The sequence below is a fragment of the Clarias gariepinus genome, chromosome 1 (genome assembly GCF_024256425.1).
Source record: "Clarias gariepinus isolate MV-2021 ecotype Netherlands chromosome 1, CGAR_prim_01v2, whole genome shotgun sequence".
Lineage (NCBI taxonomy): Eukaryota > Metazoa > Chordata > Actinopteri > Siluriformes > Clariidae > Clarias > Clarias gariepinus.
This window is the reverse complement of record NC_071100.1, coordinates 20,937,286-20,960,000: the sequence shown is the minus strand read 5'-3', so window position 1 is coordinate 20,960,000 and position 22,715 is coordinate 20,937,286. Positions and strand designations below refer to the sequence as shown.

Sequence of the window (22,715 nt, the reverse complement as noted above, 5' to 3'; positions counted from 1 at the left end):
CTCGACTATAACGGTGTACAGTAAATTGGCAATCCGATAAACAAAGGAGGAAGATTTACACCTTTGAGTGGAGGGGAAACCCTCCCTAACTCATACCACTGGCACTCTTGTTGACCTCAGAGCACATGCCTTTCGATTAACAAAGAGCCATAGAGCAGAGATCTTTAAAGTGTGCCAGTAGGACAAAACTTGCATACATATATTAATTATGTTTTATGTTTGATTGATAACTGTGAAGCAACGCGGAAGACTAAAATACTGAACAAACGCTAACAAACACTGAACACCGGCAAATACACAAAAATCAAATCAAATATGTGTGTTGGAATGCACAGCGTGGATTACTTTTGGGGAATGGAAATGGAGTGGATATGTTTGTGTGTATGTGAAATCAGTGCGTGTGCACCCGCATTGCCTCAGCATGGGGAGTACGGAGGAGGAGTGAGGTAAGACGTGATTGTGTGTGTGTGTGTGTGTATGTGTGTGTGTGTGTGTGTGTGTGTGTATGTGCTGTGCAAACCGACAGGGACAGGTCACTTTGTGACAATAACACTATGTGTTATGTTTGATTATTGTGCATAACCCAAAAGATGTAATCAGCATTTAAAAACTTTTTTTATGAGATAAAGGTATAAATGTGTAAGATACGGGATGTCTGATATCAATCAAGAGCTTGTTTTATTCAAAGAACAGTGGTATACATCGAAAAAATTGTAGCATGAACAAAGCTCATGCAAAACTACTTATGTTTTTTAAAGGTATTAAAAAACACCACGATGAAAAACAACCAGATGAGCCCCACGTGACAGCCGAAAACCCGGCCTAATGTATGCAATGTAAGCACGTAAGGCGTGGCTAAGCCCCGCAACCACATACGATTGGACCAATCACCCGTGGGACGGACTGACACAAAGGGTCAATACCCAGTGTCCGAGCACATCTATACTGGTCCTCATCATGGTCATCTGAAGGAAGAAACTCGTCCACTCTTGCGGCTCGTGCTTCGGCCCTTGCGGGCGCCCCACCACCCTCCTGGGCGCACACCTTTATCATCAGAAGAATAACCTCAACAACCTCTTCCAAACAGCTCGTGCTTCCGCCCTTGCGGGCGCTACGCCACCTTTCTTGGTGTCATCCGCTCTTCAAGAACTCTCAACGAGACTTCCTGCCAGAACTCCAAAGTCCTGCAACGAAGAGACCCTCAGAAGAAGTTCAAGACCAACCAGGCAACTAAGGCCTCACCAAAGGGCTTTCCCAAAAGACCTCATTTCAACCACAGCACACCAACCAATCAGCAATGCAAAGATTCCCTTCGCTGGAGGTGAACCACAGGATGAGAACAAAACGTAACGCAAGTAAACAAACAAACCTGTATACGTTGTTAAAAATTGGTGCTTGTTTCATAACTAAACTGTAAGATTAAACTCAAGAAAAACTGCTCTTTTGACTTTTTTTGATCTAGTAAACAGTACTGGATGAACTTTATTACCTTTGACCCTCCAAACTGTTGGTATATCTGTGTGTGTGTGTGTGTGTGTGTGTGTGTGTGTGTGTGTGTGTGTGTGTTCATTAGCATAGTTTCATGTATTGTTGATTAGTTCAAATAAATTGTTTCATTATAAAGAACTGTTGAATTGGTCATGTATTTTAAAGTCTAAACATTTGCCCAGATCCAAATACCAGACTTTGTATTATCCTCGTTGACCGCGGGATAAACAGGATTGGTAAGATACACTCAATTGTGCTATACTGTGGACGGGCAGTATATAAAGTGTACAATATAAATTTTTAATCATTTAATCAAATTAACCCGAATCGTTAAAGATTTGATACATCTCTGACCCAGAGCTAAAACACTACATAATGAAGGTAAAGAATGCAGCAGTCATTCTTGGTCTACTTTACGTAAACCCTACATATTAATGGTGGAGAATGCATTGGCCATTTTGTCCACATTAAAATGTATACATTATGTAAAACTCTACAACCCTAAGTCCGGCACCTTCTTTACCTCTGCTTCCTGTAGCCTTACCATTCCACGTAGATTCCTCTCATTGATACACATGTATTCTGTCTTGCTACAGCTAACCTTCATTCCACTGCTTTCCAGAGCGTACCTCCAACTCTCTAAATTTTTTATCCACCTGTTCCCTGTTCTCGCTACAAAGCACAATGTTATCTGCAAACAACATTGTCCATGAAAACTCCTATCTTATTTCATCTGTCATCCTGTCCATCACCAGTGCAAACAAGAAGGGGCTCAGAACCGATCCTTGATGCAAACCCACCTCGACATTGAACTCTTCCATCACACCTACAGCACATCTCACCACTGTCTTACAGCCCTTCTACATGTCCTGCACCATTCTAATATACTTCTCTGCCACTCCAGACTTCCTCATACAATACCACAGCTCCTCTCTCGGCACCCTATCAATAATGGTTTATTTTATCCAAAAAATGAAGGCTAGAATGCGCAATAGCCATTAATGAAATATCACTCATAGTGTGTGTGTGTGTGTGTGTGTGTGTGTGTGTGTGTATGTGCTGCTAGTGTTCAGTGTAAATATCATGTCAAGGTTAGGGAGATCACAGTGCAAAGAGCAGCAATATGGTTTGGTGTAAAAATGATCACCAGCTTCAAAGTAGATTTAATGAAATTTTAATTATAATTACATTATAAATATAATTACATTAACAACTTTTAGCAGATACACTTGTGATGTGCACAAAATTACTGTCACATTTTATGCTAAAAAGTTCTTTTGTGGAGTTTGTTTGCGAGGAAAACATAAATTTGCCCTACAGGAACATTATTCTGCATGTTCTACATGTTCTTTTTTTTTCTTTCTTTTTTTGCTGTAACCAGCCAATTCTTCATCTGTGCTAGCAGTCAGGTGCACATAGATTATTTGACCTGCCTTCTATTATTATTATTATTAGTATTATTTGTTGTAGTTGTAGTAGTACTGTAGTAGTATATATTCAGTAATCATGGTAAGATGTGGTTGTGTGACCAAGTGCAGCAGCGTTTTATAGCAATGTAATGGTTATATAAAAAAACAACAGAGTAACTTTTCACCACTTTCCTGTGATGATGAGAGTGATAAATGAACAATTATTTTTGCATTTGACTTCAATATGTTAGGAATATGTTAACAATTATTCTGCTGTTTTTTCATCCATTAGCAGGCTACAAATTGTGAGACAAAGTTATAATCATCCATTTTAGCTTATAGTCTGTTTTTATTTCTTTGTTTGTTTGTTTGTTTGTTTGTTTGTTTGTTTGTTTGTTTGTTTCTGACATAAAATACTAATTGTGATATTTTAGCGAACAGAGAAGTCACTGGACCAATCAATGCTGATTAATGATAAGATATCGGGGAGAATGATTAGTAATTGATTAATGACACAGATCAGTGAGACTACATTAATGGTGTGTAAGCTGACCACACCATTAATTATTGTCACAATATCACTAGTTTGGTTGCTAGGCTTGTTTTTTTATATAATAAAGTTACTAAAGGGATCTAAACAATTCACAACTTTGTAAGTAACAATTTACAACTCAGCAATCTTAGTCATCACTCGTTGCTAAAACCTCAAACTCCTTTGCACAGTTCAGATCTTTTTTTATTGCTGTGCTTAATTGGTGCTTTGCTATGCAACTGACCCTGGGCACTAACGGTGTATTGATGGTGTAACTTGACCACATGGCCCATCTCTCATGTTCATTAAAACAGAAGGGGGTCTGAAGTATTACACAGAAGGGCCATTTGGATTTCTGTGTGTACAGTATGTGTGTGTCCTGCAATGGATTGGCACCCTATCCAGTGTGGAACCCACTTCATGCCATAAGTCTCCGGGGATAGCCTCAAGGCCCCTGCGACTCTGTATAAGAAATTAGTATTTAAGGAATAAATGACAAATTTAGGTTCAGTATTGTAAACTTAGTCTATCACAACTGTCTCAAAGAAACAATCATAAGTTATAGCATGCTTTGATTAATGTGAGTGTTAAGTCTTGCAGTTAAAAAAAAAAAAAACAGGTTAGACAGGTTACACAAATGAAAGTGCATCAAACTGATACTGCATTTCAGAACAAACAGACCTCAGTGTCTTTTTTATTTCTACTACTTTACTTTGTATATTCCTTATTGTGCACTTACAGTAATTTGTTAGAAATTATTTAGCAGTAATGACAAACTGCCTTTCTTTGATGTTTTTGGCTCTTCTGATTCTCTACAGCTTTATGGATTTTCAATCAGGTATGAAAACAATGTTGTGTGTGTGTGTATGTGTGTGTGTGTGTGTGTGTGTGTGTGTGTGTGTGTGTGTGTGTGTGTGTTGGAAGAAATATACTGTGAATTCTATGGTTGTTTTTACACGTAAAGTTTTATCGATAGTGTTATACATTAAGCACAGTAAAAGCTGTTTCTGTTCTTGTAAACAGTGACGTGTAACTCTAACTGAGCTCTGTGGAAAAAAATTCTGTTCTCCACTCAGAGAAATGTAATAAATAGCAGAAATGTGTAAATGGCAGATGCTGTAACACACTGGTTCTCCAGATTATTCCTGGACAAATAAATGTCCTGCATACTGTATTTTAGTGTTCTCTGCTCTAATACATTTACTTTAAATAATTAAAGGCTGTTAATTAGTTATTCAGTTAAATCACATGTGCTGACCAAACACTATAAATTGCAGGGCAGTGGTCCTGAGTTGACCCAGGCTTACATTTTTTGTTTATTTTTTTAAAAAGGCTTTACATTTTGATACCATAACCCATAGTGAATATGAAAAAGTGAGATTGGTGTCACATGTGGAGACCAATGGCTGATTCTCAGCCTTCCTGACCAGTTTTCTTATTTTATTTTCCAGCTGGTTGTTACCAAAAAGATGTCAGGAAAATCCCATAAGAGCAGTAGTACTTTATTAGTTAATCAGTTACTTGGTGGTAGATGTATATTAATTAGTAGTAGTAACATGAGTTTGTATGTAATTATTTGATTTTGAAGACTGTCATATTTCCATTTACATGATGATTGGATTTAGTCTAAGTTTTCATTAGTCAATTTTCAGTAAATTTTTTTAATTATTATTATTTTGACAGTTTCTTTCGAAAGTTTTTTTCAGTGACAACTGTGGGTTTTCTTTCTTTAAAAGAAGTGTACCAACAATTTTGTCCATTTGGGTGGGTGGGTGGGGGGATGGATGGATGGATGGATAGATAGTATATGATTGCTTTAGCTGTATTTAGTTAAGGCATAAAATAAATCCAATGAATTTTACATCCAATAAAACGTGCTTGGCAGCATGGTGGTGTAGTGTTTAACACTGTCGCCTTGAACCTGCAGGGTCTGGGTTCGATTCCTGGCCAGGCTTGATTGCATTTCTGTGTGCATTGAGTTTGCATGTTCTCCCCATACTTGGTGGGTTTCATCTGGGTACTCCGGTTTCCTCCCACAGTCCAAAGACATGCAGACGAGACTGGCGTGAATGAGTGTGTGTATGTGTGTGTGCCCTGCAATGGATTGGGACCCTGTCTAAGGTGTACCCCGCCTCGTGCCCTAAGTCTCCTGGGATAGGCTCCAGACACGCCCCCCCCCCCCCCCCCGACCCTAAATACAGGATAAAGCGGTGACGGCGAGTGAGTGAGTGAGTGAGTAAGTGAGTAAATGAGTGAGTAAAATATGCTTCCATGTTTTGTTGGATGTGTAGAGTAGGTAAAATTGCAATGAATAAAGTGTGCCTTGTTACACATTAGGTGTATAGTGATATATAGTATTTGTGTTACAGAGAGTTTAAAGGTGTTTGGTCCAGATGCTCCTCTCGGCGCTTTAGCTGGTAAAGACCTGGTTCTGCCCTGTTTTATCAAACCCAGCACCGGCGCTGTGGACATGAGAGTGCAATGGGTCAGACTAGATGTGGGAGACACATTAGTGCATCACTATGAGGATCACACAGACAGACTTGAAGATCAGGCTGAATCCTACAGAGGAAGAACATCACTGTTCAAAGAGGAGCTACAGAAAGGCAACGCTTCACTCAAACTCTCAGCTCTCAGAGTCTCTGATGAAGGACAATATCAGTGTCTCATTAAAGACAAATCCTGGTCTGATGACATCAGTATCTATGTTGCTGTTAAGGGTAAGTCTCACTTCTGCTTTTATACAATACCTGCTAAAATTCATTAAATTTCCTCTTGCTATTATACCCAAATGGTTTGTGTATAAATTTTGTAGTTATATTTCAGCAAACCTGTATATTTCATTGTAGTATTTTAGATTTAATATTAAGGATGTTTTACAGTGGGTATTCACTCACTGACTGAACGATCCCTAGCACAGAAGGCACCAATCTCTGTGGGTGTTAGTGTATTCCTAAAATTTTTAGGGCATTAAAGGAGTTCCAGGGAGGCTAGCATTTCAGACTTGAAGCAGGCAGTCTGATCATGTCTCTGGCATACTGAGAAAACATTCCATCTTAATGGTATCCAGACACTAGTGAAAGACTGGGATAATCCACCTCTATCAGCTGCCCCCATCCCCAACCAACCACCACCCCAACTTTTTAGTTTCTAACACTGTGAATGTGAAAACAAAACCACAACTATATGCATAAGCTGTTTAAGATACAAACAAGAACACTTTGAGAATGTGGGTGAGCTGCACTCTGTACTTCACCTGAACGCCTCACACACAGCGCAGCTGCTGCTACTGACGCGCTGCTCAACACACGTGAACTGCTACAGCTGAAATAGATTTTCAGAATCAGAGTGATGGACAGAAGCAGGGGATGATGTGAGGCAGGTGGAGACAGATGGTCCTACTATAGTTGCAGTTGGACATCATAAAAATTCCAGTCCAGTAACACACGAATTTCAATAAGTAAATTTTTTTTTTGATAGATGCGGAAAAAACCCTAAATAGTAATCAATACATGTATATCGCAATTGAAAAAAAGTTATTTATTTATTTATACACACCTCCCTCACTGTATACCGCCCTCTGACTCCACACTGACAAAAAGCTAGATGCGCCACTGGTTAAAAATGTTTTTTTTTTTATTCACCTATTTCTGTTTACTGATAAGCCCACTACATCACCCCTGCAACTTCCTGTGTACAGAAATAAAATACTTTGAGCAAACATTGGGCATTCAGTGCCGTGAAAAACGATATGCTCCCTTCCTGAATGTTTTTTTTTTTTTTTTGCATATTTGTCACACTTAAATGATTAGCGTTATGCAAAGATAATGTGAAGAAATAAGATAACAATAAGAAAGAGAATGGGCAAAGATGGCATATATGGATGGGTTCCAGGGTGAAAGCTACTGCTGATTAAAAAGAACACAATGGTTCATCCCACATTTGCCAAAAAATATCTTGATTATCCCCAAGACTTTTGGGAAAATATTGCATGGACTGATAAGACAATAGCTTTTTGGAAGATGTGTGTCTGTTACATCTGGCGTATAACTAACCTATTATTTCATAAAGACAACACTTTACTGGTCACCAGTGATGGAATAAGTATTTAAATAAAGTACTCAAACAAAGTACAAATAGTTATAATTATTAGTGCTATGGAAATAATGTAATGTAATGCATTTAAACATAACAGCCTTTTTTAACACTAAATATTGAAGGTAGAGATTTCCTTTTCATATAAAACTTACATGGTTTGGTTTGAAGCTGCTTTAAATGCAAAACTATTAACAGACCATCCTTACTAAACATGGTGTTTTCCATTTGTTTCTAAAATGTTCAAGCAAGCAACATTTTGATAAAAAATGTATGGCTTTAAATCTTCAAACCTTCATTTTAAAAAGAAATGCAAGGTGTACGTGCTACATATGATTTTATGTAGAAAACAGTGAATCACAACTAATAAATAAATAAAAAATATTTAGCTAGATTTTTACACACTGGCTATGTTTTTACAGACTGGGTCACAAATAATGCTACTAGACCGGCCTAACCAGACACAGCTGAACATTAAACAGGAAATAAAACAGCAAATGTGAACACTGTTGTAAAAATATAGGTTTGTAACAAATAGTCTGAATCTAGGTAAATCACTTTACTAATATGTGTAGGACACATGCCAAGACTGCCTCTCTCTCTCTCTTCTGTTTTTTTTTTTTTTTTTTTTTTTAATCAGCCCTTTCTGATTCCCTACACTGAGTGGTTGGACAAGTACTGCTCAGATTGTTGTAGATCTACAAGACAGAGAAAACAGATAATTTGTGGGCCCTGATCACTGAGGATTCCATGGAAGGGGGCTAATAATAAGTAGCTAGGTTAACTAGGTTAATAAGTAGCTAATTTAATGTAATTATAAATACAACAATATAACAGTATTTTTACTTTTAGCCAAAGTATGAATAAAGAGTAAAATAAAAAATGAAGATAAAATTAAATACATCTTCAATCTGAAAAGTAAGATAATAACCTACAATTAATTTTTATATTACTTTTCTTATTTTATTAAATGCTTAATTAAATCTTGAATTTGCTTTCACTATATTTTAAATACAATTTTTATTTATTTTTCATAGCTCAGGGAAGCCACCCAGTGATCATGATGGAGAGTTATGATAACTCAGGAGGGATTCATCTAGTGTGTGAGTCCAGAGGCTGGAAACCTGAACCTGAGGTTTTCTGGCTGAATAGAGAAGGAGACACTCTGCCTGCTGAAGAGACACAGACACAAAGAGACACTGAGGGCTTCAATGTGAAACGCCGCATCACTGTTTATAATTATAGTAACTTAAACAGATTTTACTGCAGACTTGTACAAGAAAATTACATGATGGAAGCAGATGTTATCATTAATCGTAAGTGTCAATGCTTAAAAAAAACTTATAATCACTGTCCACTTTAATAGCAACACATGTACACCTGCTCATTATGCATTAATTATATGACAGCAGAACAATGCATAACATCATGTATATACAGATTAAGAGCTTCAATTAATATTTACATCAAACATCAGAATGAAGGGAGAAAAAGTCAGTGACTTTTTGTGGCATGGTTTTGGTTCCAGATGGGCTGGTATTCTGTATTTCAGAAACTGCTGACCTCCTGAGATTTTCACATGCAACAGAGATTTTCATTTTGGTGAAAATGTTATTATTATTTTTTTTTAATCAAGTGAGCGACAGTGCTGAGGGTGAAAATGCCTTGTTTTATGAGCAGTCAGTGCAAATGGCCAGATTAGTTGAAACTGCCAGGAAGGATACAGGAACTCAAATAATTGCTCTTTTTAATCCTGATAAACAGAAAATGATCTCAACATGCACAAAACATCAAGCTTCAGGTGATGCTCCAACAGCAGAAGACCACACAGAGAAGACTCCTGTCAGCCAGGAATAAGAATCTGAGGCTTTGCCATTCTGTATAACCTCTAGAGATTGTTGTGTGTAAAATTTTTTGGATATCAGCAGTTTCTGAAATACTCAAACCAGCTAATCTTGTGCCATGTACTTTCCCCTGTTCTGTGGTATGAAGTGAACAAGCTTTTGACCTGTATCTGCATGATTTTAATCATTGTACTTCTGTGATATGAAAGGAATGACTGATTGGATATGTGTATAAATTAGCAGGTGTACAAATATATGGTGGGTAACGTATACTGTAGCGTTGGATAAAGGTCTATTGTAATCATCATATGTACAGTACAAATGTAACAAAAGTATCTAAAATATATTAACTATTGAAGTTATTGACTAACTATTATCCAGTTTCTTAAAGTATTTAGTAATATTTGATTAATGTACTTTAATTTTAGGTAAAGTCTTTAATACTTGGAAGTGGATTGTCAGCCTTTCAGTTTCAGCATTTCTTATTGCTGTTGGATGGATAGTAACTGCAATTATCTTACACAAGAAAGGTAATATTTAAATCCACAGGTTAGCTGAGTAACTGGATCAAGAGTTTTAGGAGCATGAGCAAACAAATACAAGTAGCACTGGATAGTATGTGTAGCTTGGAATATAAAACATATAAATCTGGAATATGAAAAAAATATATATTTTCATTAGGGTCTTTGCAAGAACCCTGCTTTGTTCATTTATAACCCACAGATTTAATGTAACACTGTGCAATGCGGTTTCATTCTTTAATAGTTAACTGTGCAATTACTATGTAGGGGTCAATAATTATGCATTAACAGTTGTGTCACTATTATTAATTACTGATGAGTTCAGGTTGATTATCCAGTATGTAATATTCAATTAATTATTATGGTAGCTCATTATTAGCTATTTCCACTGTTAACACTGCTTACGCCCTAGTCTATCTAATCATTGTCTATCTAATAATTAAACCAAGTTTTCTAAATCCATCTACTGTAATTCCTAAAAAGTTAACATTATCATAACTGTGATGTATGCTTTAATGTTTAACTATAACCACCATTCTGCAGTGCTTCTGGTAAACCTGACCTGGATTGATTTAGCATGCTGTAACTAAAACTCTTGTCTAACTCCCTTGCCTCTTAAAATGTACTGTAACACTAGTTAGAGGTGCTTGATCAGAGGTCTTCAACAATTGATCCAGTTTAAATTGACAAAATTATACTTGGCTAGCAGGCCTGAACCCTGATGCAGTCCTCTGCTGTTCTATGTCAGGTTACAAAGTGTACATCACGTGTTTGCATCACACACCAAGGCACATGATCACAAACATCTGAACCATATGTATGAAAAATGTTCACTAGTATTATGTCGTTCTGGGAACAGATATGTAGATTGTAAGATAGTTTAGCAGTTTATGATCACAGCCAGTGAAAGGTGGATATGTAGAAATAGTAATCTCAGTTGGTTAAAGTAGAGCTCCACCCCACCTGCATCATCAGCTGCATATAAAACTGTAACCCAACTGCCTTATTTGGGATCATGTGACAGAATCAGACAGTTTTTACTGATTGATGAAACCTGAAACATTATATACCCGGTGTCTGAAAAAGGGTTTGGAGGTAATCACATATGCTATAATAATGTGGTTCTCCAGGAGCCTTAGCCTGGCTTTGTAACCCAATCCATTTATTCAACAACTCAATGTTTCATTTATATTTTTGCAATATATTTTGATAACACAGCATAGTGTGCTGCCTGGTACAATCTTTTAGCCAACTTCACATTGCTAAGGGTTTGATTAAGTAACTAAGTAAACAATCAATTGCGGTTTTTTTATGTAAGGCCAGTTTGTGTTGGATAACCTTTTTCTTTTCAATATATAAAAATCTCTTTTTTTGTTGTTCTTATCTTTCTTTATCTTTCCTTGTATTATATCAATTTATTTGAAAATCTTAAACAATTAAGTATGACAAATCTGCAAAAAAGTATAAATCAAGAATCTGCAGACACTTATGACACTGCCGGTAGAATATAATATATTATATGACCTCATGCAGGTAAAGTTCAGCTTTTTATGTAAATGTACTGTATTGTAAAGCAGAAAATTTTTAAGTTATCTTTTTTTTGAAAAAAAATGTATTATTTTATTCAACATACACAAATAGTAAAAAGAAAATTGTAACAATTTAAACAAAATCTTACAAGTGTCACGCTCTGACATTTACCGTTTTTTTTTTTTTTTCTCCAGAGCCGCAGAGACAGAAGGTGGAACGTGGTAATTGATTTTGTAGATTACAAGTTGATTAATTCGACTTGTACTTTTAGACAGAATAAATATTAGTTATGTGTATCGAACTATATTTGTATAAACTCAAAACACTGCCTAATTGTCTAATTTTTGTGTGTTTCACAGAGATAACAGTAAAGAGGAACTTTGCAGGTAACAATCATTTAAACACCACATAAAATAATACTGTGAAAAAAATATATTTTTAAAAGAAGAGATGCTAATAATAAGTTTTTGTTGTCTTACCAGAGCTGCAGGTTGAGAAGATGAAGCATGGTAATTACATATGTTTCTATAACTTTTAGGGCTTTTTTCAAAGTTAGTAGAAAATTAAATATTTATATAAAAGGAGAAATGGATTGGTGTTTTCCATGCATTTGCATTGGGCACGGGGGCATCAATTGCTTTTGCTAAATCACATGAACCTAACCAACTCTATCTTTTTAAACTGTTGCTCCTTTGGCAGCATAATACACTTAGAGATCACTATCTGCTTCTAACCTCCGCATAAATTGTCAAGGACGAGACAGAATTGGTGACTGGAGTGAACCCAAAGGCACACTTAGACACAGGAGTTTAAAGGATTTAAGCAAAGTAAGCAAAGTTGACAGAATAATGAACCTTTAAGCAATCAATGAGCAGACAGTGACAAACGACAGTGAGTCAATGTGCATCTAGAAGGGGAGCATAAGAAAAAAATCTTCTGAGTAGTGCAAAAAGTCTTTGTTCAAAGACAGAATAAACACAGTCACTAATCCAATGTTTAACTCGTACCTTATAGAATAAATAAAGGGAAATGCAATCAAGCAGGTCAATTCACTTACACTCTTGACAGATATCCGCAAAAGCAGAAGCGCCCACAGAGATTATCCACAACAAAGCATTTACAGTAATTCTGTCACTAAATTCTGAGATGAATTTCAATACACAGACAGGGTCGATAGCTGGGTTTGTCAGATGGGAAAATATAGTATAATCCAAAGTAGAAACGAAATTCAAAGTCTGTTAAACATTTCCAAGCATGATCAGATTATCCAGCAGTGAAAGAGTCCAAATCAGAAAGTGCAACTCAAGTTAAAAAAAAACAAAAAAAAAACACACGGGTAGGTCAGTACAGGTTGCACAGAAGTACAGTGGTGTGAAAAAATGCTTGCTAGCTTCCCCTTACTGATGTCTTTTTTTTTTTTTTGCATGTTTGTCACACTTTAATGTTTTAGATCAAACAAATTAAAATATAAGTCAAAGATATTTACTTGATAACATAAGTAAACGCACATGCAGTTTTTAAATAAACGTTTTTATTATTTAAAAAAAACAAAATCCAAAAGCGGTGTTACATTTATGCCACACATAATAGGACACACACCTTCCAAAATGTTAAAAAAAAGTATTGGGAATCATCAAGATGTTTTCTGGCAAATCGGAGTCACGCCTTTATGTTCTTTTTGCTCAGCAGTGGTTTTCCTCTTGGAACTCTGCCATGTAAACCATTTTTGCCCAGTGTCTTTCTCATGGTGGAGTCGTGAACACTGACCTTAATTGAGGCACGTGAGGCCTGCAGTTCTTTAGATGTTGTTGTGTGGTCTTTTGTGACCTCTTAGATGAGTTGTCGCTGCGCTATTGGAATACTTTTGGTCGGCCGGCCACTCCTGGGAAGGTTCACCACTGTTCCATGTTTTTGCCATTTGTAGATAATGGCTCTCACTGTAGTTCACTGTGGTCCCAAAGCTTTAGAAATGGCTTTATAACCTTTACCAGACTCATAGATCTCAATTATTTTCTTTCTCATTTGTTTTGAAATTTCTTTGGATCTTGGCATGATGTCTAGTTTTTGAGGATCTTTTGGTCTACTTTACTTTGTCAGGTAGCTCCTATTTAAGTGATTTCTTGATTGCGAACAGGTGTGACAGTAATCAGGCCTGGGTGTGGCTAGAGAAATTGAACTCAGAGTTATGTTATGTTTTAACAGGGGTTGGGGAGCAAACACTTTTTCACACAGGGCTAGTTTTGGATTTTGTTTTCCCTTAATAATAAAAATCTTCATTTAAAAACTGCATGATGTGTTTACTTGTGTTTTATTTGACTAATATTTAAATCGTTTGATGATCTGAAACATTACAGTGTGACAAACATGCAAAAAAAAAAGAAATCAGTAAGGGGACAAACACTTTTTTACACCACTATAAATCCAGACACAGATGATAATCCAAGTATCACTTAAATAGGACCTGCCTGACAAAGTTAATAAGCTGATTTCAGGTGTACTGTGGTAATTAAATAATTAAAGGCTGAAGTGAACTTATGATCTGCACGTGTGTAGCTGATCGGGTTGACTTGTGACATAAATGTCTCCATGACAGGTTAGTGTCACGATAAATAAAAAAAGGAGAGATAGTCTGCTACTCCTTTTTTATTGATTTATTTAACGTTAGGCAGTTTTGAATTTGAATTTTATATACAGTACTGTGCAAGTCAACATTGGTGGTTCAGTGGTAGGTTTCTTGCCTGCCATGCGAAAGGCTTGCATTTACTTTCCACCCAGTGCCCAAACCCCAGGCACTGGATGCAGTGCTGGTCTTAAGCTCAGATAAAATGGGAAGGTTGCACCGGTAAGCGCATTCGGCAAAACCCTGTACCAAGTTGTGTGTGCGCGGCTCAGATGGTTTGCTGTGGCGATTCCTTAATGGTTTGAAAAGAAAATGTTATAACGTAAAAACGCTTTAAAAAATAAAAGTCTTAAAAGTTGTTTAATGTTTTTAGCAATTTGCAAAGTGGAAAGTAAATTAGCACAACAGAACAAAAAATTCAAATCAGTAGTTGCTGTGACTACTCTCTGTGCGCTGGTAACAGAGCAAAGAGGAAATCAGGACTTGTCAGACTACATGACCTTTTATCCAACTCTTCACATTCTATTATTTATGCTTTCTAGCAAATTGAAGCTTTTTTTTCCCAATACAGAGCTACACACCTGTTTAGTCCTAATCCCTTAAGTTTGCTTCAAATTGTGCGTGTGGAAATGCATGCTGTTAAACATATCCGTGAATGTGTTTTATTTATTTATTTTGATTTAATTCCACCAAACGTTTAAGTGTAGCTGCAGACCTTCTTTTAATAGATCATCAGGTATGGCTACACAATTATCTTTTTGTGTAACTTCTTCCTTGAGGATGACGGTTCACCACCATCCTTCCCGGTTTTAAGCATATTTTGGACAGTTATTAACTTTATGCTTTGTAGCAAGAGCAGGGAACAGGTGGAGGAAAATCTAAAGAAATGGAGGTACGCTCTGGAAAGCTAAGGAATGAAGGTTAGCTGTAGCAAGACAGAATACATGTGTGTAAATGAGAGGAACCTAAGTGGAATGGTAAGGCTACAGGGAGCAGAGGTAAAGAGGGTGCAGGACTTTAGGTACATTTACATTTACATTTAGGCATTTGGCAGACGCTCCTATCCAAAGCGACTTACAAAAAGTGCTTAGGGTCAACGGTCCAGAGCAATGGAGAGTGTAAAAATAAGTGAAGAGGCGGGTACAGGCAGGTTGGAACGGGTGGAGAAAAGTGTCAGATGTGTTATGTGATAGAAGAGCATCAGCAAGAATGAAAGGAAAGATGTTCAAGACAGTGGTGAGACCAGCGATGCTCTACGGCTTAGAGACGGTGGCACTAAAGAAAATACAGGAGGCAGAGCTACTGTAGAGGTAGCAGAGCTGAAGATGTTCAGGTTCTCTTTGGGAGTGACAAGGATGGATAGGATCAAGAATGAGTTCATCAGGGGGACAACCCATGTTAGATGTTTTGGAGATTAAGTCAGAGAGGCCAGATTGTGGTGGTTTGGACATGTTCAGAGGAGAGATTGTGAATATATCGGTAGAAGGATGCTGAGGTTGGAACTGCCAGGCAGGAGGTCTAGAGGAAGACCAAAGAGGAGATTTATGGATGCAGTGAGAGAGGACATGAAGTTAGTTGCTGTGAGAGAAGAGGATGCAGAGGATAGGGTTAGACGGAGGCAGATGATTCGCTGTGGCGACCCCTGAAAGGGAACAGCCGAAAGACAAAGAAGAAGTTGGACAGTTATTAACTCAATTTTAGTAGTCTCAGCAATCTCCTTGGTTGTTTCCTTTGCTTAATGCAGGTGAATATTGACCCTTTGCCACAACTACAGGATATGTTTTCTGACATGGTTATTAAAAAAATGAGAAGCTACTCATTGCATAAGTTAGGGTAAGTAAAATCAGGGTTTTTTGGCCAGACAATAACATTGCTTAATTTCATGTTTCAGTGTTGGCAGTGAATAAGATGTTTTCAGGTAAGAACCATTTTACATTTTTATCTTCATTACAGTAAAATTAGAAAAACAGCAACAGGATCAAGTCTCTTCTGTAGTTATTATATACTGTGTTTGTTTCTGTGTGTGTGTGTGTGTGTGTGTGTGTGAGAGAGAGAGAGAGAGAGGGTTAATGCATTTGTGAGAAATGCAGAAAATAAAATAAGAGCACTGTATTTTAATCAGTTACTGTGTGAACACAGGGTATATTATATTGCTCAAGCCTGAATTGGTTCAAACTAATTAAAAGCCTGTCTACACTGAGCTAATCACAAGAACCATGCAACATCTGGCCTCTCTGGCCAAATGTCTCCATGGCTGACTGGGTAGTGAACTAGTTGACATGCATGACTCACTGAACAGTACTCTGCAAACCAGTTTGGGCCTTGCAGCAATGCATAAATTCATTTAATTTCTACCCATAATTCTATCATAAAATACCTTACCTCCTGCTATCATTTCCTACTATATCAAAGAAAATCTGCACAGAAGAAAATTTTGGTTGTCAAAACATTGTGGCAATTTTGATATGGCATGAATGTTAGGACCCCATTTGTATTAGTTTGTTTTGAAAGATTATATTGATACAATTGCATTGGACGAACATAGACTACATGATGTTGGGATAACGTTGAATGAATGACCCAAATACAGTGTTGCACATTAGACATTTAAAAAAAACTATTATTAATATCATGTGAATCAACTGAATACATGCTTATAATGTTCATACTACATGTTTTTCTTATTTTAATTAAGCGCTCAGACCTCTGTAGTGAGAACACTGAATGCTAGCCGCTTGTCTACTAAGGAACCTGCAGCTGAGATTAGTAAACGCTGCATACAGTTGTGGCCAAAAGTAGTAAGACAAAAGTAAAATTCAATGTGTTAATGACATTTTTTTATTTTTGTATCAATATTTACTATGAAGTTCTTAATTCTTTAAAACATGTTGGATCGAGCTGAGCATGTCAAAAAGATTTCTGCTATATTCTGGTATCACTTGCTCAATCTTTGCCTGCTTGATTGCTGGACTAACTAACTACTGTAATTCACTAAAATCACTTCTTCTTCTTCTTCTTTATCTTTCGGCTGTTCCCTTTCAGGGGTCGCCACAGCGAATCATCTGCCTCCATCTAACCCTATCCTCTGCATCCTCTTCTCACACCAACTAACTTCATGTCCTCTCTCACTGTATCCATAAATCTCCTCTTTGGTCTTCCTCTAGACCTCCTGCCTGGCAGTTCCAACCTCAGCATCCTTCTACCGATATATTCACCATCTCTCCTCTGACCATGTCCAAACCACCTCAATCTGGCCTCTCTGACTTTATCTCCAAAGCATCTAACGTGGGTTGTCCCTCTCATCAGTCCCTCTGATAAACTCATTCTTAATCCTATCCATCCTTGTCACTCCCAAAGAGAACCTCAACATCTTCAGCTCTGCTACCTCCAACTCTGCCTCCTGTCTTTTCTTCAGCGCCACTGTCTCTAAGCCGTAGAGCATTGCTGGTCTCACCACTGTCCTGTACACCTTTCCTTTCATTCTCGCTGATACTCTTTTATCGCACAACACACCTGACACTTTTCTCCACCCATTCCAACCTGCCTGTACCCGCCTCTTCACCTCCTTTCCACACTCTCCGTTGCTCTGGACCGTTGACCCCAAGTACTTAAAATCCTGCACCTTCTTTACCTCTGCTCCCTGTAGCCTCACCGATCCTCCTGGGTCCCTCTCATTTACACACATGTATTCCGTCTTGCTGCGGCTAACCTTCATTCCTCTGCTTTCCAGAGCATACCTCCACCTCTCCAAATTTTCCTCCACCTGTTCCCTGCTCTCGCTACAAAGCACAATGTCATCTGCAAACATCATAGTCCATGGGGACTCCTGTCTTACCTCATCTGTCAACCTGTCCATCACCAGAGCAAACAAAAAGGGGCTTAGAGCTGATCCTTGATGCAGACCCACCTCCACCTTGAACTCTTCTGTCACACCTACAGCACATCTCACCACTGTCTTACAGCTCTCATACATGTCCTGCACCACTCTAACATACTTCTCTGCCACTCCAGACCTTCTCATACAATACCACAGCTCCTCTCTTGGCACCCTGTCATACGCTTTCTCTAAATCTAAAAAGACACAATGCAACTCCCTGTTACCTTCTCTGTACTTCTCCGCCAGCATCTTCAAAGCAAATACTGCATCTGATGTACTCTTTCTACGCATAAAACCATATTGCTGCTCACAAATGCTCACCTCTGCCCTTAACCTAGCTTCCACTACTCTTTCCCACAGCTTCATTGTCTGGCTCATTAGCTTTATACCTCTATAATTGCCACAGCTTTGCACATCTCCCTTGTTCTTAAAAATTGGCACCAATACACTTCTCCTCCATTCCTCTGGAATCCTCTCACTCTCCAAGATCTTGTTAAACAAACTTGTCAAAAACTCTACTGCCACCTCTCCTAAGCACTTCCATACCTCCACAGGTATGTCATCAGGACCAACAGCCTTTCCACTCTTCATCCTCTTCAACGCCCTTCTCACCTCACTTCTACCAATATTTTCTACTTCCTGTTCCACAACAGTCACCTCTTCTACTCTTTGTTCTCTTTCGTTTTCCTCATTCATCAACTCCTTAAAGTACTCCTTCCATCTTCCCATCACCCTCCTGGCATCTGTCAGTACATTTCCATCTCTATCTTTAATCACTCTAACCTGCTGTACATCCTTCCCATCTCTATCTCTCTGCCTTGCCAACCTGTACAGATCCCCTTCTCCCTCCTTACTGTCTAGCCTAGCATACAAGTCCTCATATGCTCTTTGTTTGGCCTTTGCCACCTCTACCTTCACCTTACTCTGCATCTCCCTGTACTCCTGTCTACTCTCTTCAGTCCTCTCAGTGTCCCACTTCTTCTTAGCTAGCCTCTTTCCCTGTATACACTCCTGGACTTCCTCATTCCACCACCAAGTCTCCTTGTCCACTTTCCCCTTACCTGATGATACACCAAGTACCCTCCTACCTGTCTCCCTGATCACATTGGCTGTAGTTGTCCAGTCAACTGAAAGCACCTCCTGACCACCTATAGCCTGTCTCAACTCCTCCCTAAAGACTTCACAACATTCTTCCTTTCTCAGCTTTCACCACTTTGTCCTCTGCTCTGCCTTTGTCCTCTTCGCCTTCCTCACCACCAGGGTTATTTTACACACCACCATTCTGTGTTGTCTGGCTACACTCTCCCCTACCAACAATTTGCAGTCACTGATCTCTTTCAGGTTACAACGTCGACACAAGATGTAGTCGACCTGAGTGCTTCTGCCTCCACTCTTATATGTCACCCTATGTTCCTGCCTCTTCTGGAAGAAAGTATTTACTACTGCCATTTCCATCCTCTTTGCAAAGTCCACCACCATCTGTCCTTCTACATTCCTGTCCTGAAGACCAAACCTTCCCATCACATTTTCATCACCTCTGTTCCCTTCCCCAACATGTCCATTGAAGTCTGCACCAATCACCACTCTCTCACCTCTGGGGATGCTCTGCATCACTTCATCTAACTCACTCCAGAATTTCTCCTTCTCTTTTAACTCACATCCTACCTGTGGGGCATAACCACTAACAACATTGAACATTATCCCTTCAATTTCCAGCTTCAGACTCATCACCCTATCTGATACTCTCTTCACCTCTAGAACATTCCTTACAAACTTCTCTTTTAGGATAACTCCTACTCCATTTCTTTTCCTATCCACACCATGGTAAAACAATTTGAAACCTGATCCTATGCTTCTAGCCTTGCTACCTTTCCACCTGGTCTCCTGGACACACAGTATATCCACCTTTCTTCTCTGCATCATATCAACTAACTCTCTTCCCTTCCCTGTCATGGTCCCAACATTCAAAGTCCCTACTATCACTCCTAAATTCTTGCCTTTCCTCTTCTCTCTCTGCTTTCGAACACGCCTTCCTCCTCTCCTTCTTCGACCAACAGTAGCCCAATTTCCACCAGCACCCTGTAGGTCAACAGCACCAGTGGCGGTCGTTGTTAACCCGGGCCACGACCGATCCGGTATGGGAATTATATTCTTGATTCGCATCATTGATTTGGCAAATGTTTTACGTCGGATGCCCTTCCTGACACAACCCTCTGCATTTATCCAGACTTGGGACTGGCACAAGAAGACACTGGATTGCGTTTATATTATATATAAATATAATATTTAATTTATTTATTATTTATATAATATATAATATTTAATTTATAATATTATAAATATAAAAAGCCCCAGATCAATGTGTGTTAAATCACATTGTGCTAATGGACATTCAGCAGCATATATGATATAAATATATTCGGATATTCTGTTGTTTTGAGGTTATATTTGCAACATTTGTGTTACATTTGTGTTTGAAACTTTCATTTAAGCTCATCTGTACATCATTTTATCAAAGTAACTCTAACTACAGATGACATCAATACCTAATTACAGGTACGTGATAATATCATACGGTATTTGGAATTCTGCTGAGAGTGCTAAGAGAATAGTTGAAACTATTTAAAATAAAGGTGAAACTCCTCAACAGAATAGAAAAAACTCTTGAACTGAACAACAAGCATGCCCTCTTTAAACTCTCACACAAGCACACTCACACAAACTGTACACACTACGCTAATTCACTAACAACGCTAATTTACTCATGAAACACAAGAGAGTGTGGTAGCTCTAAATGTGAGATGGAAAACGGTCCTGAATGATTTGTTAATATATATATTTACAGTGGTGTGAAAAACTATTTGCCCCCTTCCTGATTTCTTATTCTTTTGCATGTTTGTCACACAAAATGTTTCTGATAATCAAACACATTTAACTATTAGTTTAAGATAACATAATTGAACACAAAATGCAATTTTTAAATGATGGTTTTTATTATTTAGGGAGAAAAAAAAATCCAAACCTACATGGCCCTGTGTGAAAAAGGGCCCCCCCTTGTTAAAAAATAACTTAACTGTGGTTTATCACACCTGAGTTCAATTTCTGTAGTCACCCCTAGGCCTGATTACTGCCACACCTGTTTCAATCAAGAAATCACTTAAATAGGAGCTACCTGACACAGAGAAGTAGACCAAAAGCACCTCAAAAGCTAGACATCATGCCAAGATCCAAAGAAATTCAGGAACAAATGAGAACAAAAGTAATTGAGATCTATCAGTCTGGTAAAGGTTATAAAGCCATTTCTAAAGCTTTGGGACTACAGCGAACCACAGTGAGAGCCATTATCCACAAATGGCAAAAACATGGAACAGTGGTGAACCTTCCCAGGAGTGGCCGGCCGACCAAAATTACCCCAAGAGCGCAGAGACAACTCATCCAAGAGGCCACAAAAGACCCCAGGACAACATCTAAAGAACTGCAGGCCTCACTTGCCTCAATTAAGGTCAGTGTTCACGACTCCACCATAAGAAAGAGACTGGGCAAAAACGGCCTGCATGGCAGATTTTCAAGGCAAAAACCACTTTTAAGCAAAAAGAACATTGAGGCTCGTCTCAATTTTTCTAAAAAACATCTCAATGATTGCCAAGACTTTGGGGAAAATACCTTGTGGACCGACGAGACAAAAGTTGAACTTTTTTGGAAGGTGCGTGTCCCGTTACATCTGGCGTAAAAGTAACACAACATTTCAGAGAAAGAACATAATACCAACAGAAAATATAGTGGTGGTAGTGTGATGGTCTGGGGTTGTTTTGCTGCTTCAGGACCTGGAAGGCTTGCTGTGATAGATGGAACCATGAATTCTACTGTCTACCAAAAAATCCTGAAGGAGAATGTCCGGCCATCTGTTCGTCAACTCAAGCTGATGCGATCTTGGGTGCTGCAGCAGGACAATGACCCAAAACACACCAGTGAATCCACCTCTGAATGGCTGAAGAAAAACAAAATGAATACTTTGGAGTGACCTAGTCAAAGTCCTGACCTGAATCCTATTGAGATGTTGTGGCATGACCTTAAAAAGGCAAACCATGCTAGAAAACCCTCAAATAAAGCTGAATTACAACAATTCTGCAAAGATGAGTGGGCCAAAATTCATCCAGAGCGCTGTAAAAGACTCGTTGCAAGTTATCGCAAACGCTTGATTGCAGTTATTGCTGCTAAGGGTAGCCCAACCAGTTATTAGGTTCAGGGGGCAATTACTTTTTCACACAGGGCCATGTAGGTTTGGATTTTTTTTCCCCCTAAATAATAAAAAAAAAACTGCATTTTGTGTTTACTTGTGTTATCTTTGACTAATAGTTAAATGTGTTTGATGAGCAGAAACATTTTGTGTGACAAACATGCAAAAGAATAAGAAATCAGGAAGGGGGCAAATAGTTTTTCACACCACTGTATATATATATATATATATATATATATATATATATATATATATGAGGCGCCGTATAGGGCTTAAATTAAACTTCACTCATGCACATGTGACAAATGAGACAATGTTTACTAAACCTGAATACAGATCCAGTAGGAGAGGAAATCCTAATGATCTATAGTTCCGTTTATGAAACATGTTCTGATTATTATTTTATGTTAATACTGTTAATCATACCAGCTGAGGCATAGTAATTTGTGTTATGTTTTATGTTAGTACCACTTTAACACTTTGTGTAGTACTGTAAGAGTGGGGTGCAGTTGCTAACTGGTAGAGGAGGAGGCGTCGCAGTTATTCACAATGATAATTTGAC

General features: G+C 38.2%; 2 protein-coding genes across 2 annotated transcripts in view; both read left to right on the top strand.

Annotated features, from left to right (window-relative positions):
• LOC128520681 (butyrophilin subfamily 3 member A2-like) overlaps window positions 1-450 on the top strand; it is a 21,345-nt gene extending 20,895 nt beyond the window's left edge. Inside the window, exon 4 of the mRNA XM_053495034.1 lies at window positions 421-450. Within this exon, the coding sequence (XP_053351009.1) occupies window positions 421-450 (30 nt within the window). The remainder of the gene's footprint in view (window positions 1-420) is intronic.
• A 3,747-nt stretch (window positions 451-4,197) lies between these two features.
• The window catches only part of LOC128520673 (butyrophilin subfamily 1 member A1-like), a 39,556-nt gene continuing 21,038 nt past the window's right edge, over window positions 4,198-22,715 (top strand). Inside the window, exons 1-8 of the mRNA XM_053495022.1 lie at window positions 4,198-4,267; window positions 5,799-6,149; window positions 8,562-8,840; window positions 9,797-9,898; window positions 11,614-11,640; window positions 11,779-11,805; window positions 11,902-11,928; window positions 15,931-15,957. Coding sequence (XP_053350997.1) covers window positions 4,198-4,267; window positions 5,799-6,149; window positions 8,562-8,840; window positions 9,797-9,898; window positions 11,614-11,640; window positions 11,779-11,805; window positions 11,902-11,928; window positions 15,931-15,957 — 910 coding nt within the window. The remainder of the gene's footprint in view (window positions 4,268-5,798; window positions 6,150-8,561; window positions 8,841-9,796; window positions 9,899-11,613; window positions 11,641-11,778; window positions 11,806-11,901; window positions 11,929-15,930; window positions 15,958-22,715) is intronic.